The sequence below is a fragment of the Triticum urartu genome, chromosome 7 (assembly GCF_003073215.2).
Source record: "Triticum urartu cultivar G1812 chromosome 7, Tu2.1, whole genome shotgun sequence".
In the NCBI taxonomy this organism is placed as follows: Eukaryota; Viridiplantae; Streptophyta; class Magnoliopsida; order Poales; family Poaceae; genus Triticum; species Triticum urartu.
Window position 1 is genome coordinate 62,610,913 of NC_053028.1, and position 19,688 is coordinate 62,630,600.

Consider the following 19,688-nt stretch of genomic DNA (forward strand, 5'->3'; position numbering starts at 1 on the left):
GGGGCTGGTGCCCTTGGCCCATATAGGCCAAGGCACACACCCTACAGCCCATGTGGCCCCCGGGGCAGGTGGCCCCACCCGGTGGACCCCCGGGACCCTTCCGGTGGTCCCGGTACAATACCGGTGACCCCGAAACTTGTCCCGATGGCCGAAATAGCACTTCCTATATATAATTCTTTACCTCCGGACCATTCCGGAACTCCTCGTGACGTCCGGGATCTCATCCGGGACTCCGAACAACTTTCGGGTTACCGCATACTAATATCTCTATAACCCTAGCGTCACCGAACCTTAAGTGTGTAGACCCTACGGGTTCGGGAGACATGCAGACATGACCGAGACGTTCTCTGGTCAATAACCAACAGCGGGATCTGGATACCCATGTTGGCTCCCACATGTTCCACGATGATCTCATCGGATGAACCACGATGTCAAGGACTTAATCAATCCCGTATACAATTCCCTTTGTCTAGCGGTACGATACTTGCCCGAGATTCGATCGTCGGTATCCCGATACCTTGTTCAATCTCGTTACCGGCAAGTCTCTTTTACTCGTTCCGTAACACATCATCCCGTGATCAACTCCTTGATCACATTGTGCACATTATGATGATGTCCTACCGAGTGGGCCCAGAGATACCTCTCCGTCACACGGAGTGACAAATCCCAGTCTCGATTCGTGCCAACCCAACAGACACTTTCGGAGATACCCGTAGTGTACCTTTATAGCCACCCAGTTACGTTGTGACGTTTGGTACACCCAAAGCATTCCTACGGTATCCGGGAGTTGCACAATCTCATGGTCTAAGGAAATGATACTTGACATTAGAAAAGCTTTAGCATACGAACTATATGATCTTGTGCTAGGCTTAGGATTGGGTCTTGTCCATCACATCATTCTCCTAATGATGTGATCCCGTTATCAACGACATCCAATGTCCATGGTCAGGAAACCGTGACCATCTATTGATCAACGAGCTAGTCAACTAGAGGCTTACTAGGGACATGGTGTTGTCTATGTATCCACACATGTATCTGAGTTTCCTATCAATACAATTATAGCATGGATAATAAACGATTATCATGAACAAGGAAATATAATAATAACTAATTTATTATTGCCTCTAGGGCATATTTCCAACATTGGAGAACCTGTGCTCCAACGCAAACAAGTGCGACGGACGTGCGCGTCCTCCTCACTGACACGGTGACGCACCACCTCCGCGAAGTCCTCGAGCCTCTGGACCGTCACTGGCCCACGCGACCGCCACCAAAGAAGGTTCGGGTCAACGACAGGCTGGCTCCTCACCAACCTGCGCCCGCCGGTAGGTAGCGCCTCCCAGTACCACCCCGGCAGAGCCCAGTCCTGGACATGGCCCATCTGGTCAAGCAGGTGTCGTCCTCCGCCGACTCGACGACGAGGATGCGGGATAGGCATCGTCCACGTCGATGTGGGAAAATTGCTTTAACTAAAAAAATAGCAACAAGTTCTTACTAACTAGTTCTATTAATTCAACTAGTTCTTACTAAAAATAAACTTACTATAAATAAAAATATTCTAGTACCTAATTAGTACCTAGTTCTTACTAACTAATTAGTACCTAAGAACTACTGCCCTAATTACCATCTAATTTGATGAACCTATAGGGGTGGAAAGTGGTAGCGGATATTCCAATTATCCAACTATAAAGTGAAATAAGTGGTCAAATTTTACTCGTTTTATGATTTATCTTAGAAATTTGATTCGTTTCCACCCTTACATGAACCCTAACTCATTTGAGCCGCATCCGCATCCGATTCGTTTCCACCCTAACTAATTTGATGGAGGTAGAAACCCTAGGCAGAGGTAGGGGAGAGGGAGGAGCGGGCGTGCTCACCTCGGGTGCCTGCTACGAGGGAGGGGCAGGCGGCATCGAGGTCGTGGTCGGGGCTCCGGGGCGGCGCTGAGGTCGGGGGGCGGGGGCGGCGTTGAGGTCGGGGTCGGGGGCGGCGTCCCGGGCGGCGTTGAGGTCAGGGGTGAGGCCGGCGTTGAATCTGGGGTCGGGACGGCATGGGGAGAGCGCGCGGCGGCCGTGGGGCGGCGGCGGCGGCGAGAGTGGAGTTGATTTGGGGGATGAAGTGGCCGTGGGGAAGGACGAACCGCGTGGTTAAGTCAGAAATACCAGTAGCGCGTTCCAGGAAGGGCGCTACTGCTACGTTAGCTACAGCGCGTTCTGAAATACACGCTACAGCTAAGGAGATTAGCAGTAGCGCTGGGCCATTATACGCGCTACTGCTAGGTTGGGCTAGCCATGTGCGCCCAGTTCAAACGTAGCAGCAGTGCTTTTCGCTAGTACGCGCTACTGCTAAAGTCATAGCAGTAGCGCGGTTTATTTACACGCGCTGCTACTAAGTAGCAGCAGCGCTTGATTTTGTACAGCGCTACTGGTAAAATTCTGTGTATAGGCTTTTCCCTAGTAGTGGAATGTGTTTGTTTTTATATTATTTTGTGAAGGAATGAAAACAATTTTATATGGAATGGGTTGGGAATTATGGCTAGATCCTGTGTAAATGGAAATTTCATTGATAAGACCTCCTTAATTGTTAGCTAATATTTTACTGCAAATAATTCCGACAACCTCAGGAGAAAAAAAAAGGCATTTACTTATTACAGATTTGGTCAAGGAATTAAAAATATACAAAAAGTCAAAATAAGAGGGTGTTTTCTACAAATTTGAAGCAAACCTGATTTTAGTTTGTTCAAATTCGAAAACATAGTATACCAACAGAATCCTTCCAAGATTCTGATCTAAAAACATATAAAATTGGCTAAAATCAATGCAAGTATAAATTACTTATGATTTTGACAAAAATACATGTGGTTGCATTTTTAACGTATTAAAAAATAGAAACAAAGTGTATATTCACAATCACTAAAAAAATTCTACCTCAAATTGATATATAATTTGTATATGTATAAGTTTAGATAAGTTAGATTCGAATTAATAAAAGTCAATTTTTCAAAAGATTTTTAAAAACAGAAAAGGATTTTACATGAAAAATAATAGAGAAAAACATTTGCCGACGGCCGCCATTAAAGCCATCAGCATATATATAAGGACGTCAGCGTAGCTCTAGTTATGCAGTCTGCATCGATAAAAAGTCGTCGATATATCTTTTGCCATCGGGAAATACGTTGATTCCGTAGTGTTGCAAATACGTACAACAGAAACTCTTGTTTTTGCGGATCTTGGGCCGCCCCGTACACCGGGACTAAAGACATCCAATTTACAACAAAGATGAAATTTGACACAACGACCGCAATTTAGAACATTTTTAACTGAAAGAGTCGTCATATTTATTCCCATGAGAATGCCACCCGACCTCCCTTGTGGTGGTGGGCAGTAGCAATCAAAGTCTAACCCTCCACATAAAAATTTCAAAAGGGGCCAAAAGATTAGACCTTCCAGTTTCACTAATGGCAGAGAAATCTAACTTAAAGTCTCTGATTGTCCGGTCAACAAACAAGCATTTTACCGTGTCTCTAACGTTGCTATTCCAAAACCACCTGTCATTGTTTTCAAAACTGACATTTGTTTTCTATCCTGATACTACGTCTAACAAGTGAGTTCCTTTTTCTATTGAAATGGGAGATTAGAGCATCTAACTTAGCAAATTCGCCCTCTATATGTCCGCGGACGCGCCTTGGCACGCCCGCGGGCGTGTCCGAATAGGCTCTCATATTTTCATCTCCGCATCCATATATCTTAAATCCAAACTCTCAAATTAATGCAAATACATGCACGTCAATCATACAAGCCAATGTCGCACGTAAATAGCAAATGTTTGTACAAAGCATAGGTACTGTTTACATAAAATTTATTTTAAGTGCCGAACTCAAGCATTGGCTTCTTGGTTGACATTGTGAGTCCACATGTGCTCCACAAGATCATTGAGTAGTTGTGTGTGCACCTGCTGATCTCGAAGATTCGGATGCATATGTAGAAAGTTCATCAGCTGAGCCGCATCTTGATCTTCCAGGATTTCAACTTGTTCTCCAGGTGCTTCGAAATCATGGGTTTGGGCTACACCATCACCATCATCCTCGAAAATCTTATTGTGCAGAATAACACAACATGTCATCAGCTGCCACAAAGTTTCTAATTTCCACATCATTGTAGTGATCCGCACAATTCCCCAATGAGCTTGAAGCACACCAAATGTCCTCTCCACATCCTTCCTAGCCGCTTCGTACATTGTTGCAAAGTGGCTCTGTTTCTTTCCACGCGGCTCGGATATGGCCTTGACAAACGCCGCCCACTGAGAATAGATACCATCGGCAAGATAATATCTCATGTTGTAGTCTCGACTGTTGAGGTGCAGTTAATTGCACGGCGGTGTTACACCATTGCAAAGCTTCCTGAACACCGGAGATCGTTGAAGCATGTTCACGTTGATGTCGTTTGTGAGAACCCGACATTTCAAACAAAGCATGCCAAATTCATAAGTCATGTGATGCCACCACTTCTAGTATGATGGTGGCCTCTCTGGTGTGACCTTGATACATTCCCTGCAAACCTTTGGGACAATTCTTCAATTGCCAATGCATGCAATCAATTGAGCCAAGCATTCTTGGAAATCCCCTTGCTTGTCCAATAGCCAACAACTTCTACGTGTCCTGCACATTTGGTTCTCTGAGATACTCAGGTCCAAACACCTCCACCACGGAACGGGAAAACTTGACAGTAGTATTCAAGCACGTGCTCTACCCCATCCTAACCATCTGACCAACGATATCTGCAGCAGTTCCAAGTGCAAGCATCCTTAGAGAAGTCGTGCACTTCTGCTTGGGAGAGAAAGAGAGTTGTCCGCAGCAATCCCCTTTGAGCTTGAAGTAGTCGTCGTGTGCCTCCACTCACTCCACAATGCGCAAGAACAATGGTTTCTGCATGCAAAAATGGCGATGAAACCATGAATCATCCAAGAAAGCAGGCGCGGGAGCAAAGTAGCCTCTGTACATTAGCTTTGCTCCGGATACCTGTTGGGGAACGTTGCAGAAAACAAAAATTTTCCTACGGCTTCACCAAGATCCATCTATAAGTTCATCTAGCAACGAGTGATCGGATGCATCTACATACATTTGTAGATCGCGAGCGGAAGCGTTCAAAGAACGGGGATGAGGTAGTCGAACACGACGTGATCCAAATCACCGGAGATCCTAGCACCGAACGGACGGTACCTCCGCGTTCAACACACGTACGGTCATCGTAACGTCTCCTTCTTCTTGATCCAGCAAGGGGAAAGGAGAAGTTGATGAAGATCCAACAGCACGACGGCGTGATGGTGGATGCAGGGCGTCACAGTAGCAGGGCTTCGCCTATACTACGAGAGAGAGATGTAACAGGGGAGAGGGAGGCGCCAAAAGGCTGAGGTATGATGTCCTCCATCTCCCCCACTATATATAGGGGTGTCTAGGGGGGGAGCCGGCCCTAGGAGATCCAATCTCCTAGGGGGGCGGCGGCCAAGGGGTGGGGGCTTGCCCCCCAAGCAAGGGGGCGCCCCCCTTTAGGGTTTCCCCCAAACCCTAGGCGCATGGGCCCTTTTGGGGCTGGTGCCCTTGGCCCATATAGGCCAAGGCGCACCCCCTACAGCCCATGTGGCCCCCGGGGCAGGTGGCGCCACCCGGTGGACCCCCGGGACCCTTCCGGTGGTCCCGGTACAATACCGGTGACTCCGAAACTTGTCCTGATGGCCGAAATAGCACTTCCTATATATAATTATTTACCTCCGGACCATTCCGGAACTCCTCGTGACGTCCGGGATCTCATCCGGGACTCCGAACAACATTCGGGTTACTGCATATACACATCTTCACAACCCTAGCGTCACTGAACCTTAAGTGTGTAGACCCTACGGGTTCGGGAGACAGGCAGACATGACCGAGACGACTCTCCGGTCAATAACCAACAGCGGGATCTGGATACCCATGTTGGCTCCCACATGCTCCACGATGATCTCATTGGATGAACCACGATGTCGAGGATTCAATCAATCCCGTATGCAATTCCCTTTGTCAATCGATATGTTACTTGCCCGAGATTCGATCGTCGGTATCCCAATACCTCGTTCAATCTCGTTACCGGCAAGTCACTTTACTCGTACCGTAATGCATGATCCCGTGACCAGACACTTGGTTACTTTGAGCTCATTATGATGATGCATTACTGAGTGGGCCCAGTGATACCTCTCCGTCATACGGAGTGACAAATCCCAGTCTTGAACCGTGTCAACCCAACAGATACTTTCGGAGATACCCGTAGTCTACCTTTATAGTCACCCAGTTACGTTGTGACGTTTGGTATACCCAAAGCACTCCTACGGTATCCGGGAGTTACACGATCTCATGGTCTAAGGAAAAGATACTTGACATTGGAAAAACTCTAGCAAACGAACTATACGATCTTTATGCTATGTTTAGGATTGGGTCTTGTCCATCACATCATTCTCCTAATGATGTGATCTCGTTATCAATGACATCCAATGTCCATAATCAAGAAACCATGACTATCTGTTGATCAACGAGCTAGTCAACTAGAGGCTTACTAGGGACATGTTGGTGTCTGTTATTCACACATGTATTACGATTTCCGGATAACACAATTATAGCATGAATAAAGACAATTATCATGAACAAGGAAATATAATAATAATGCTTTTATTATTGCCTCTAGGGCATATTTCCAACAATACCCTATCCCGGTTGATCACTCTTCTTTCTTTGATTGAGCCCTTGAAATTGAGGGTGTGCTCCACTTGACGGTCCATCTCCTCTTGCATGCTCATGAGCATAATCATGCCCACTTTTTCGTCTGAATCCGAGGAATCAAAGAACTCATCTTAAATAATTTGGTCAAGCTCCATCGGTCCATACTCCTCGTCCGATGAAGTATCGGAATCCATCGTTTTCCCTAACAAAATTTGAAAAAAAAATCCTGTCAGACAATGTGTCGAACACATAAAGCGCAAGGCAGTGCCAGAGAGTTGCTGGACGTACCACGGCAGCGTCCGGGTCGAAGATGAAGTCCCCCGTGGCGAGGACGAGAGAGAGGACTGCTCTGCCGGCGCAGAGGCCATGAACGACTGCGGAGGGCGCGCGGCGGCGGAGCTGCGAGCCGGACGGCGCGGAGGAGGAAGAAGAGAGGAGAGAGCAAATGGATCCGGCAGCTCGGGGCATAGATTTGATGCAATTTGGGGTGAGGTCGGGCTATCGGGTCCGATGTGGCGGGCGTGCCCGGGCGCCCCATATCCGCCGCATATTTAGGCTGGGTGTGAGGGGTGCTGGTCAGTCCGGACGTTTGAGGGTCGTTTGAGGGGCCCGTCTGAATCAGAAAATCATGACCGGACAGTAACCGGGCGGCCCACCCAGGCGTATGAGATGGGTTTGAGAGGTCCAGATGTAGATGCTCTTATCCCAGCCTCCGCATCAATCAATGCACACAGCGATTTATTGCAGAATTCAAGCGTTTAAGGTTTACAGCTGACTTCTCTTGTGCTAGTATTTTGTTAACCCAAGAGGATATCATGCAGGTGTCGCCGGAGCAGCTCATGGCAGTCCCGCTCTTTCTCAGATCACATGTTTCTGGTACGCATCATGTCCTTGTGCCAGCGTTGGGTCCCTCCCATGCATGAAGCATCTACCGTTCATGCCATATTTGCCCTGCCCTTCCATGAAGCATGAATACTACCTCCTTCTGCTGTGTGTGTATCCACTGCTTTGCCGCCGGCTCCCCTGCTCTGCCGCCGGCTCCCCTGCCCTGCGGCTGTATGGTTGGACACAAGTAGCCAGGTAGGGAGCTGATCATATTTGGACGCTGATTACTTGCATTTCTTAATCTCAGGCCATGTTGGAGAGGAGGCCACAGCTATGGAAACAGAAGCATCGTGGGAAGGCGTTCATGGCACTGGTTTTCTTCCCGGTGGTCGTGCTCCTCAGCGGCAGTAGCCGAACAATGTCGGGCCTATCGACATCAGCGCTGATCCCTCCGGTGGAGGGTAACTTGCCGGTTCGGCACCGGCCGATCATCGTCCAACGGAGCGATGTAAGTCTTTTCATTCTGCTCGACCGTGCATTAGTTTGGAGTTTGGTAAGATAAACATAATTAGACTTCGACCTATGATCTTATGGTAACAAAAGAGTTGTTGGGTTTGCCAAACAGAATATCCTTTTATTAGGAATAGGTCGTGAAGAGTGAACTGTTGAGTATGTTATTTGTGCATGTATATTAACTAGGCCCACCTCTCTAGTTCGTTGTATAGATTGAGGTAGAGGCCTCACCTTGTACTTATATATACCATGCACATTGCACCGAATCAATACATCGTGCAATTCATACATCTTCATGAACTAATTATCCTCTTTCTATGGTAGGTCCAAAATACCAGTTCCTTTTGTAGAATGATAACCAAATTGGCAAAGTTTTCGTTTCCTTAGGTTGTATCTACTGTTGAGACCAATCGAAATCTTCTTGAATGTGATTGAATTTATAAAATTATCACACATAGCTAGTACGCATAATCATAATTTATGTCTCCAGAAGCTACTTCAACGTATCATCCCGATGGACAAGGAAGAGCTGGCCATGGGAAGGAATGGCACGGCCCAATGTAGCAAAAGCAGAGTCCAGACCGTTGCCGATGTGGTCCGCTCAGATGTTGACAGGGGTAATGCTTCTCTCTGTCTGAGTCCTCCTCCTTGATTCATGGATATTTTCCCTAATTTATTCTTCAAAACTAGGTGACAAACAAGTGCAAATGAAGAATATCATGGAGTCGAAGCCCATGGCCTCACAATTCCCTAGGTAATCGTTGCATCCAATCGAAATGTGTTGTTTTGCCCTTCTATGAATGAAAAATAGATGTGTGTAACCTGTTTTTCGTTCCTTGTATGCAGTTCTGCTACAAAGCAGGGGATACCGGAGTTCTTTAAGGATGAATCTGTTGAGAGACCTAAGTTTGCTTCTCTCACAACGCCAGGATCCATGGACAGGAACAATTCAGGGCCTATTGCTGGTATCTTGCGACATATGATGGGCCAAAATGTGACATATGCTCTTCTTAATCACACGGATTATTTTGAGTTCATTCCATTGGAGGAATTCAACTCGGGGAGCAGTGACTATGTTAATTACTCAGAGACAGAGCCCAATGTGCTTATTGAAGTTCTAATAACTACCTTTGCAGGTACATTCTTTCTCTTGGAATTCTGATCCTTTAGATTAATGGTAGAGTTTCACCCTGTGTCCTCCTTTAGCTGTTGTCAACTGCGTCAGAAGTACCTAGTGGCTAAACTAGCTTGCTAAGATGCCTTATATTGTGGAACAGAGGAAGTAGCATTTGGTGTACAGAATTAGTCACTATCTCTGAAACTACAAGCCCTTTTTGGCTATGTTGCTGTAGGCCTATACTTGTTTGTTTTATTGCACTATGCATCCTGATTGTTTTTTAAGAACAATAAAGATCATTGAATCCTTTCTATATGTATGTATGCAGCTGGGATAATTGTGTGGTTGATATCTACAACGATGAACATCAAGCCGGTGATCTCTAGATGCTTGGGCAAGGATGTACGCATTCTGATTGCTGTTGCTGTTGTGCTCGCGTCTTCCACACATGTGCGGTCTGCTCCTGAAGATATTCCACCTGTCGTGGCCACAGTTTTCGATGAAAGAGGGGAGTCATACGAGCCATTTTTCAATGTTATGCACACGTTGCTAGAAGCAAACACAGAAGCTGATAAGTACGGCCACTATTTTCTTCCTCAACAGAAGCCAGGACCGCCAGCTTGGTGGATCAGTGTCGAGGTGAAAGGTGAAGATATTGGACGCAGTGCCCTCATGTATTTCAGATCAGATAATATATACCTCGTTGGATTTATGAATGGATATGGCACACTATACTGCATGGATGATGCAACAGAAATGTTTCCACAGGGCTGCACCCCGTTGGGTTTCACAGGCAAATATCATGATCTCACAGGTCGAGAAAACAAAGAAGATGATCTTAGTCCATTTCTGCGAACCAAGCTTTTAGGAAGGACAGCAGCCCAATATGCAGCAAATATTCTTGTGGAGTACGGGTTTACTATAAAGGCGCCGGAACTTGCTAAGAGAGCCTTGCTTATCTACACTCTTATGATCCCAGAGGCGCTACGGTTTAAGCCCATCGGGAATCAAATCAAGCAAAATTGGTTACACCCAATGACCCTAACACCGGAGCAATCCAACATTGTCTTCGCATGGCAGGATATGTCTGAATTATTTTGTCGTGGGGATGACATAACCGATCAAACTCCAGTATGGACTAAAGGAGCCAAAAGGCTCGCCAATGCTAACATAGAAAATCGACAGGATATTATCAATACTCTTGATTTTGTGAAATACGAGAAGCACTGCAAGAAGTTCAGGAAGGAAATTCCATAGTATCCTCGGTTCGTTGATTTCCTAATGGAGTAAGATCAACTACTCGCTTATTTACCTGTTTGTTCATTGTGGTATGTGTTTGACCAGTTAGATATACTCTCATATTCTATATTTGTCAGCAAACTTGGCATTGTAATGAGGAACCTCTTTGACATACTTATGGATACTATGAATGCTTTATTATTTACAATGTGAAACTTGTTAGTTTGATGATGAATTCCTCGGATGTATTATGTTGGAATTAACCACAATGTAGTGGTCTCGATCTTGTCCGGCTTGTACGCATTGACAGTCACCTAATAGTAGTAAGATTTAGATGTCCTAACCATGTAGTTCAGCTTGTCTTATACTCCCTCCGTCCCGAAATAAGTGTCTCAACTTTATACTAACCCTAATACAAAGTTGTACTAAGTTTGAGACACTAGGGCTCATATTTGGTTGCTGGGTAGGAAAAAACCTGAGCAATAAACCCCTAGGGAGGTTTTTTCCCGTGCACATGTGACCCCTCCCACCACGTGGGAGATGTCCCGCTGCCCCAGTGGGCCAAATGGTAACAGGGGGGAGGGAAGGAAATCCCTGACATACTATAGAGTATAGACAAATATAACACAGCAGATCATAGACAAAAATTCTACAGCTAATTTTCGAAAACAACCATAAAAACCACACATACCAAAATTTCTCAATTCAAGTAAATTATAGAATTATTAAAAAAATATTACAACTACCATCACTTCACCATGGTCCAAATATTGGTCCGCATTTCACGACGATCGAGCATTGGCCTAAACCGATTTCTTGTGCCAAAATAAAAGCAATCATTACAAGGGTCATTGATGAATCATTGTACAAGTTTGTGCACTAGAAAAAGTTCTGGATTATCAAGTTGCCATGTCCAAAGTCAGGGACACTTTCGAACAAGACAAGCTGCAAGGTGATGATCACTAGTCCTACTCAAGTCTTTTCTCCACTCCTCATCGACATCACGTACCACAGCCTGATGTTGGCTGAATTACAAAAAGAAATAAGTTAGCTAGATCGGTTCAAAGTCTCACTACACTATTTCTTAGTACAAGCATATTGACAAGGAACAGCATGAACCAACATATGATGTGTGCACTGTGAATAACAAAATCATAAAGAAGCTATTTTTTCTTACACAATCTACTAAAATTTGGGGCTGCCACTAGATCATAATGATATGGAGAAGACAATGGAACATTCTCTAGGTGAAAATTTTGTTTGAAAGGGAAAATAACAGGACTCTAGGTGGCTTCTTTGAACATATACAAAATACTCAGATTCAGAATGTCACATGCAGTCACTACAAAGTACTCAGATTTAATGTTCATTTGTCAGGGTGTAAAGCAAAAATAATCCTATTTTATGATCAAGCAGGTGGTTGTGTGTGTCATCCTATGACATGTAAAAACGCTAGCTGGACAAGATTGTCACCGATGCAAGCAAGAAAAATAATCACAAGATTGTCACAAATGGTTCCCTATCTTTCTAATTCTAGTACAAAGTGTGTGATATAAGCAAACGTTGATGCTTGAGAACAATGACTTTGTCTTAGCAAAGTACAAGTTGTGGTGCCATAAAAGAACACATAAATAATGCAAGAAGCACATGAATATGCACTAGCTACCACATATGCCAGAACAGACTACACGTAGATACAAACATGCGCCATTCAAAAACTGATCAATAATTTTCCATGGGCGGAATAGTTGGGAAAAGGAAATCTGTTGCAATGCAACTAGAAAGGAATCATCGCCCGTGAAAACTCAAAGACATATGCCTAGATAAAAGAAAACCAAACAAAATGCTCAGATAATATTGTTCTTGTTTTTCTTCTCAAATAAAAGATGAAATAAGCTTTAAATACTTCTCCAAAAGAAACATGTAGAAAATGACTGTGGATGTTACTTGTCAGATAAAGAAACATGCAAAGAACCATATATCTAGCTAAGGATATTTCTCCATTTATGCTGCCCAAATAATCTTGATAAATTTTCATGATACAAGAAACATACAAGAAAGTTACACATTGATGCCTTGCCTAGCTCAACACAAGGTCATAACAGAACAAACACAATACCGTAACAAGATGACAAGTTCTAGTTCCGCCTTTATATTATGGGTGACTTGACAAGTACAATTCGGGTAATCAGAAAAATGACTGATAAGTCCTAAGCGTTGTTTCCATTGCCCCGTTGCATCGCCATTCCAGCCAATCTCAAAGGTTATATCCAACGAAACTATTATCTATGCAAACATAGATATTCGTTCAGACAACTGAATACAGTATCAAAAACTAGAGGACCATTGGCGAATCCACTAATCCAATCTACATCAATCAGTTGTAGTCCAAGTTAAGTTACACCCCATATCCAAATGCTAGAATACTCACAGTAGGACCAAGCCTCGGAGCACAAACAAAGCACGAGGACTTCTACAAGAGCATCTGCTCTTCCGAGCAACCAAAACCACTCATCTCCATCAAGACAAAAAATTAGATGGCCTAACAAGTCTTTTACAATCAAGAGATGATTTTTTAGTAATCCATCAGAAACAATGCATGGCTTACACTAAATAGGAGCTAGAAAAATGGTGGTAAAGCCTGACTTCAAAGCAGAAGTAGTGCACATATCTACTGCCAATTAAAAGGAGGCTATTTGTGCTCAGTCTTGATTGGTTACGGTGGGCTCTAGGATGCTGATTGGTTAAAACAAGTGAAGCCGGTGCTTAGATTCTTGGATCTGGATAAAAAAAGTTCATGGACGGTGAGTGTATGGATTGGAGAACAAAAATGAGGTGGAAGAGGAGGGAGTAACCTTGGACAAAGTAGGTGTCTGCCGCCGTCACCGTTACTGGATGGTACATGAGCTTCGAGGCAGAGAGGTTGTCCGGGGAAGGAGGGTGACGGCCGCGGTCCATCGCCGTCGATGTCACTGGCGCTTGATTCATACAACTACATTGATATGCTTGTATCTAAATTTAATCAGTAATCAGTGTTGTGTACCTCATATAACATATGAAATTTGATGTCAACAATGAAAACACTATGGACAGATACGTAGATATGAAATTGAACCAACTGACCCACAGGTCTGGTGCATACAAGTCCAAAGTTTTATCAATAAAGCTTCAGACCACTTCTCACAATTCCATGGGCAGCATAGCATGCTACATAGAAACAAATCATAGCTAGCCCACATGAAAATACAACTCATATGGAGCTGGTGTTTCAAGAGCTACACAAGAAAAATACAAGCTCGTATGGATCTGGTGGTTCAAGATCAGGAGCGGTCAAGGTATGAACTGAAGAAAATGTATGGGGGAAGGAGGGGGCAAACCCTTGATCAGATGAGATAGAAACGTCCGGGGAACCGTCGCCGCCGCCATCGCCGGAGGGGATCGGCGCTTCGAGGCGGAGGGGAGATCCGAGGAAGGAGTACTGTGACAGCCCCGGTCCGTCGCCATCGCTGGACGAGCAGAGCTTGGATTCCGAGCACGGGAGGGAGGGGGTCGAGGGCGTCGTTTTTGTCGCCAGCGGAGGAGCTCAGAGGCGGTCGACGGCGCTGTCGCTCCATCGTCTCGCTCGAGCGGTGGTTTTCCTCCCCGACCTCCGGGGTCGTGCCTTTCCTTCCCGTGGAAAGGGCGTGGAAAGGGCAGGGTTACCCCTCGACTGATGCAGACCAAGCGACACGGTCGATTTCCCTGGGCCAGCTCGGCCCATGGTTTTCTGACCCAGGGAAATAACGGGGAGGAACCAAACAAGCCAAGTTTCTCTCTATCCCCAACTGTGGGTACTCACAGTGGAATTTCCTATTGGCCGCTCATTGCGGCAAAATGCCGCCGCTTCGCACAGGGGAACGACCGAGCGACGCTGCTTGGGCCGGCCCACTTACATAGATACGTTAGGAACTGCCCAATCCGGTTTTGTGAACCTTCTAGAAGGTTCCCTGAACCGGATTTTCGTTTCTTTTATCGGTTTGCTGGTTTTTTCACCTTTTTTCTTTTTTTTCTGTTTCTGTTTCTTTTCCTTTTCCTTTCTTTTTGTTTTTCTTTTTTCTTTTTCACCACAAGTTCGCAGTTCTACAAAATGTTTAGGATTTTCCGAAAAAGCAAAGAAATGTTCTTATTTTTTCAAAAAATGTTCTTGTTTTCTAAAATTTGTTTCATAATTTCTAGAAATACATGAAAGTTTCAAAAAATGTTCGTGTTCTGCAAATTGTTTTCAAATTTCCAAAACTTTCATGTTTTCTGATTTTTGTTCATAAATTCAATAAATGCTCCGAAATTTCAAAAAATGTTCGTGTTTTTTAAACTGTTCAGAATATTAAAATATGTTCCTGTTTTCAAATGATGTTCTGCAATTTTAAAAAAATGTTCATGGTTCTGAAAAACTGTTCAACAAGTCAAGAAATGTTACGAATATAGAAAACTATTCAGAATATTAAAAATTGTCTCACAAATCCAAATATTGTTATTGTTTTCGAAAAATGTTCTGAAATTTAAAAAAATGTTCAAGCTTTTAAAAACTTATTTAACAATTCAAAAAATGAACACATTTTCAATTTTTGTTCTCAAAATTCTATAATTGTTCGAGCTTTTAAAAAAATGTTCGGGAATTTCAAATTATCTTTGCGCTTTACAAAAATTGTTCCCATTATTCAATTTTTTGTTCTCAAAAGTCAATAAATGTTCGCTATTTCAGTCAATGTTCAGGAATTCCAAAATTTGTTTTGTCGAAATATGTTCACGCTTTTATTTTATTTATTGGAATTTGTCCGAGTTTTTCAAATTTTTGTCTTCTTTATTCAAACTTTGTGCGTTGCTACAAAAAATAACAATTTCAAGGAAAGTTCGAACTATATCAAAAAAGCTGTCCGGGTTCTTTTATACCGCCACGCTCCTATTTTTCACAAGTAGTTGTTAGGTCAACTGGTTAGCTGCTCTCCGACCGTAGTTGTAGGTGCTGAGTTCGAATCCTGGTGACAGAGACTCTGCCTGCATTTCCGTTTTTTTTAACATCAATGCGCTCACTACATCACCCTCTATTTGGGCCGGCCCAGTCGGGGGGTACGTGCGTGCGTCGCTTCGCTGTTTGACGCAAAATGCGTCGAGTAGGAGCTCCCACTCACAGTCTCCTCCTGTGATTTACTGTACTGGTATGATATGCATAACTTGGGCGTCTTTTGTTGTTCCTGGCCCAAGAATGTGATAGCTCCACCATATTTTTAGCTAGCAACTGGCATTCATCAACATTAGAAGGGCATAACACCCACAAAAGGTAAAATGCTGCCCTCTGAGCAAGACTGATATCGCTTATTGATTCAGCAGTTTTCTCCTCAGATAATACTTCTGATAAATAACCTTGTGAACCTTCCTGGTGAAATAGTAGAGCAGTGGCAAAATTGAACCAGGTAGGGAAGTTCGTAATTGTCAACCTGCAGCACCACAGAAGGAGCAATTAGCTTTGAATTGAACAGCATTGCTAAATATCTGGATATTATTGTTTGCATGTTAATAAGCATACCAAGCAGAACTGTATTTGAATTTGACCAATCCCTTTGGTGGCTGTTTCTTGCCAAAGTGTGACCCTTTTGATGTTTGTGATTGTATGTTTTTCCATGAAGAGTTGTCGCTGCTTGTTTCACCCAAGAAAACCATAGCTTCTATGTAAGAAACAAGATCCAAAAATCGTCTGCATGATATGGGTCCAGTTAGTATGGCAAGTAAATCCCTTTGTTGGCTTGGGAAATAAGCATGTGTAAAGGGACATTTCTGTCCCAGTTCCATGGATATTCCCCATCCCATAGGCTCAAGAAGAATCTCTAACACTCATGATACCACTGCTGTGCAAAGTACTAGCACAGAACCCATACCCCTGCAAACAGAAATGATATACACAAAATAAGGACAAATTATAAAAGAGATCTCCACAAAGAAGCCCAGAAGGTTAATGCATTCAGACAACATGCAGAACCGTGTGGATCCATAATAGTGCTGTGGGTATACCATTTACAACAGGAGGAAGGAATGCTACAGAAGATTAAACAATTAACTCTCTGGTTAATAAAGTTCCATAACTAACAGATGATGAATTTTAAAATGATACAGAACATGAATCTGTTAATTCAGTTTCGAGGTAGTTTAAATCCAAGCTTTGAAGAGTTTACTTGGCCATGAATATTACCCTATTTTCTAATAATGAACTTCAACCTTGCTAGATGCAGGCTCAAGACATAACACTTTTAATTGTGCTGTGTGCAAGTTTAATTGCAAGTGTGAAAATGATTCGAGATGCCAACTGACATAAACACAACAAACTCAGAGTCACAAACAAAAATAGAGAAGCTAGTACAAGTATTATGAGGTGTGAACTTACGTCGCAAGAAACCATATATGGAATAATGACCACATCTCCAAGAACGCTGATGGGGAGCAAACTAAGCATATTACAATCACACGCCATGCTACCCGATCATGTAATTCTTTTCTCAGACAAAGCAAAGGCCTTGTAATTGCTTCTCGTAGCATCTCTGAAAGATCATGTTTCAGAATTGATGGGTCGTAATGCCACAAATGGACCCTGCCACACACAAACCAAAAATGCAAAACAAATCAGTAAAATACGTAAAAGAATGGCAGGATTTTTTTTTCTCAAATTAGGCACAGGAGAAATGATCACTTAATGTAAGCACAGATAAGGTTAAAAAAAGTGCCAATAACCCAACATTGTACTACTCACAAAACAGTACAATTTTTTTGATAAGAGAGGGTTAAGATCGTTGTACACTTCTGGGATTCCAGTTGCACTTTAGCATACATTGCCTTATTGTTCTATATCATGTTTGCAGCGAAAACATTACTAGAAGACAGCTCAAAGCAGACGAATATCATACAACATCCTTAAATCCAATGCTAGTACCATGTTGGTCCATGTAGAACTGTCCCAAGCATACCTCGGCGGGATTGAGCCATCATCGGGAAGCACTTGATAAGATGGATGGGTTGTTACATCCAGAGAAATGGTACCCATCTCGCAACTGCTTTCTCCATCTTCTCTGTAATATGGCGAAGGAAAGAGACACTGGTAACGAGGGGATAACAAGGCTGTTTTCACAGCAGCATGCAACAGATCATAGGAATGCCCCGCAACTGCACAAAATAAAGTCAGAATACATGAACATCAACACAAGCAATTAACATACTGTTAACCTACAGCCAGCCTGAGGAAATGTCATGAGTTGAGCACTGAATTGCAAGTCACGTAGATATGAATGATTAATAATGCCGCGCCATCTTAAAGTTCGTTTGAAAGTTGCAGCATTGCAATCTACTGCATGCTATTCGGGGAGAGCAAAGGAAGGGGAGAAATCTCACCATCCCGGCCCCCCAATTTCTCGACGAGGGCGGCGCAAGAGCGGACCAGCTCGCGGCAGTCCCGGGGCGAGATGGAGCTCCCGACGCAGAGCATCTCGGCGCGGTCGTCGGTCCGGGCCACTCGGCACGAGGCCGAGTCGGAGAGCGCGGAGACGGCGGTGCGGACGAGGCAGCCCAGGCGAGCCCTATCCACCTGCAATGCCAACGCACATCAGCACCGACCAAGGCTCGCAGGGAGGGCAAGGAGATTGGGGGGAGGGGGATTGCCTCCTGTGGGTCGAAGCACATGAGGGAGAGCGCGGCGTCGAGGACCCTGGTTCTGGAGGAGGCAGGGGCGGCGGCGCGGGGGTTGAGGGCAGCCACGAGGGAGGAGATGGAGGCGGAGAGCGAGTCGGCGGCGACGGAGGAGGGGCCCGCGCCGCCGGGGGGGCGGGAGAGGCTGGAGGCCACCTCGGCGAGCAGGTGCGTGAGGTCGTCTAGGGGAGGAGGCGCCATTTTTTTGGGGTTTGCCGCCGCGACGGCGACGGCGACGGCGTCCAAATCCGAAGCCGGGAAGAGGGAATGGCCCGGTGGGCTTTTGTGCTTCGGTTCAGCTGGAAATGGGCTTGGATTCGAAAATCTGTATGTCCTAGTCTTAAACTTGTGGCTTTGCAAGTTGCGGTGGTGTAGCAAGACATGAATTTTGTAATCAGACATAAACTCAGTTTTGCTGATCTGGGTGTATTATACTAGCTTATAGTATAGAAGAAATATATATGGCTTTACAATCATGCCAATTAATAATTAATTAAGATGGAGTTTTAGAAGCTTCACGTTTGATAACTATTACTTTAGTAAGTTTGCTTGCATGCTTCACATGATATTTGCAGGAGAACAAACCCACAAGTTCAAACCAAGATTTGCATGCAAGTTCAAGTCTCTTTGTTGGATTAAATATTTATTTCTGAGGCTGCACTTGCAAAATACATCGAATTGGTTGCTAAACTTGGTAGTCGTGTTCAAATACGGTGCATTTGTCGTCCATTCTAAATATTATGGAAATTGTAGTACTAGTACTAAAAATAAAGTTAGAATATTCTTGTCATGTAATAATATGCATACAAAAATAACTTACTTTTAAAACAAGTTAATGTAATTTTTAAAAATATTCACATGTTACTTAAAAAAATCACGCAATAAAGATAATATTGATGTATTTAAAAAATGTATGTATAATTTCAAAAAGTGTTCATTTGAGGATCTATAGTCTTGGGGTACAGTAGGCTATTAATTTTATTCACACAATTTTTTCCATTTAAGTTTATTCAAAAACCAAGTTGATTGGATGATCCAAGAACCAAGTGAGGCTAATTTTGTGGGATCTTCAAAATTAATCAAGATTTGGGGGGGAGCTAGTAACACAAGGGGGTGGAAACACATGTCAAATCCATGCCAACCATGATCTTTGATACCATCTAATGCAAGGTTCCCGATCTTTACGATTCGACTAGTGGTATGAGGATGAACACAAGGGAAACAAGTGTTAAACAAAGGGGGAAAACTCAAATAAAGCAACATAAAGATAACAAGAGCTTGAATGGCTCAAATCCAATAAAACACACCCAAATATGTAGCCTTGAATCTTGGGAACCAAACCCACTCAAGTCTTAATGAAACTAAAATCTCTTATGGTAAGTCCACCGATCCAATAGAACCCAACAAAGAGAAGATTGACAAGAAAAGGTCATGATGTCACTCTAACTAGATCCACTAGGGGATAGGTCTTGGGCACCCCATGAGGGGAGGATCTTGACTCCACATAAGGAGTGGAAAGAGCAATGTTCAATTATCTTTATT

At 43.9% G+C, this 19,688-nt stretch overlaps 2 protein-coding genes across 2 annotated transcripts; one reads left to right on the forward strand and one right to left on the reverse strand.

Moving 5' to 3' along the window:
• Positions 1 to 7,752: 7,752 nt before the first annotated feature.
• On the forward strand, positions 7,753 to 10,646 carry LOC125523440. Its single transcript, XM_048688473.1, has 6 exons — positions 7,753 to 7,801; positions 7,878 to 8,078; positions 8,574 to 8,700; positions 8,774 to 8,837; positions 8,930 to 9,219; positions 9,529 to 10,646. Exons 2-6 carry the CDS (start codon positions 7,881 to 7,883, stop codon positions 10,455 to 10,457), a joined length of 1,608 nt encoding a protein of 535 aa, XP_048544430.1. The 5' UTR covers positions 7,753 to 7,801; positions 7,878 to 7,880; the 3' UTR covers positions 10,458 to 10,646.
• A 4,757-nt stretch (positions 10,647 to 15,403) lies between these two features.
• Positions 15,404 to 18,548, reverse strand: LOC125518357. Its single transcript, XM_048683232.1, has 6 exons — positions 18,120 to 18,548; positions 17,853 to 18,045; positions 17,432 to 17,627; positions 16,855 to 17,058; positions 16,003 to 16,353; positions 15,404 to 15,913 (listed from the first exon to the last, which is right to left on the reverse strand). The coding sequence occupies exons 1-5, from the start codon at positions 18,546 to 18,548 to the stop codon at positions 16,308 to 16,310; spliced, it is 1,068 nt and encodes a 355-aa protein (XP_048539189.1). The 3' UTR covers positions 15,404 to 15,913; positions 16,003 to 16,307.
• Positions 18,549 to 19,688: the final 1,140 nt, after the last annotated feature.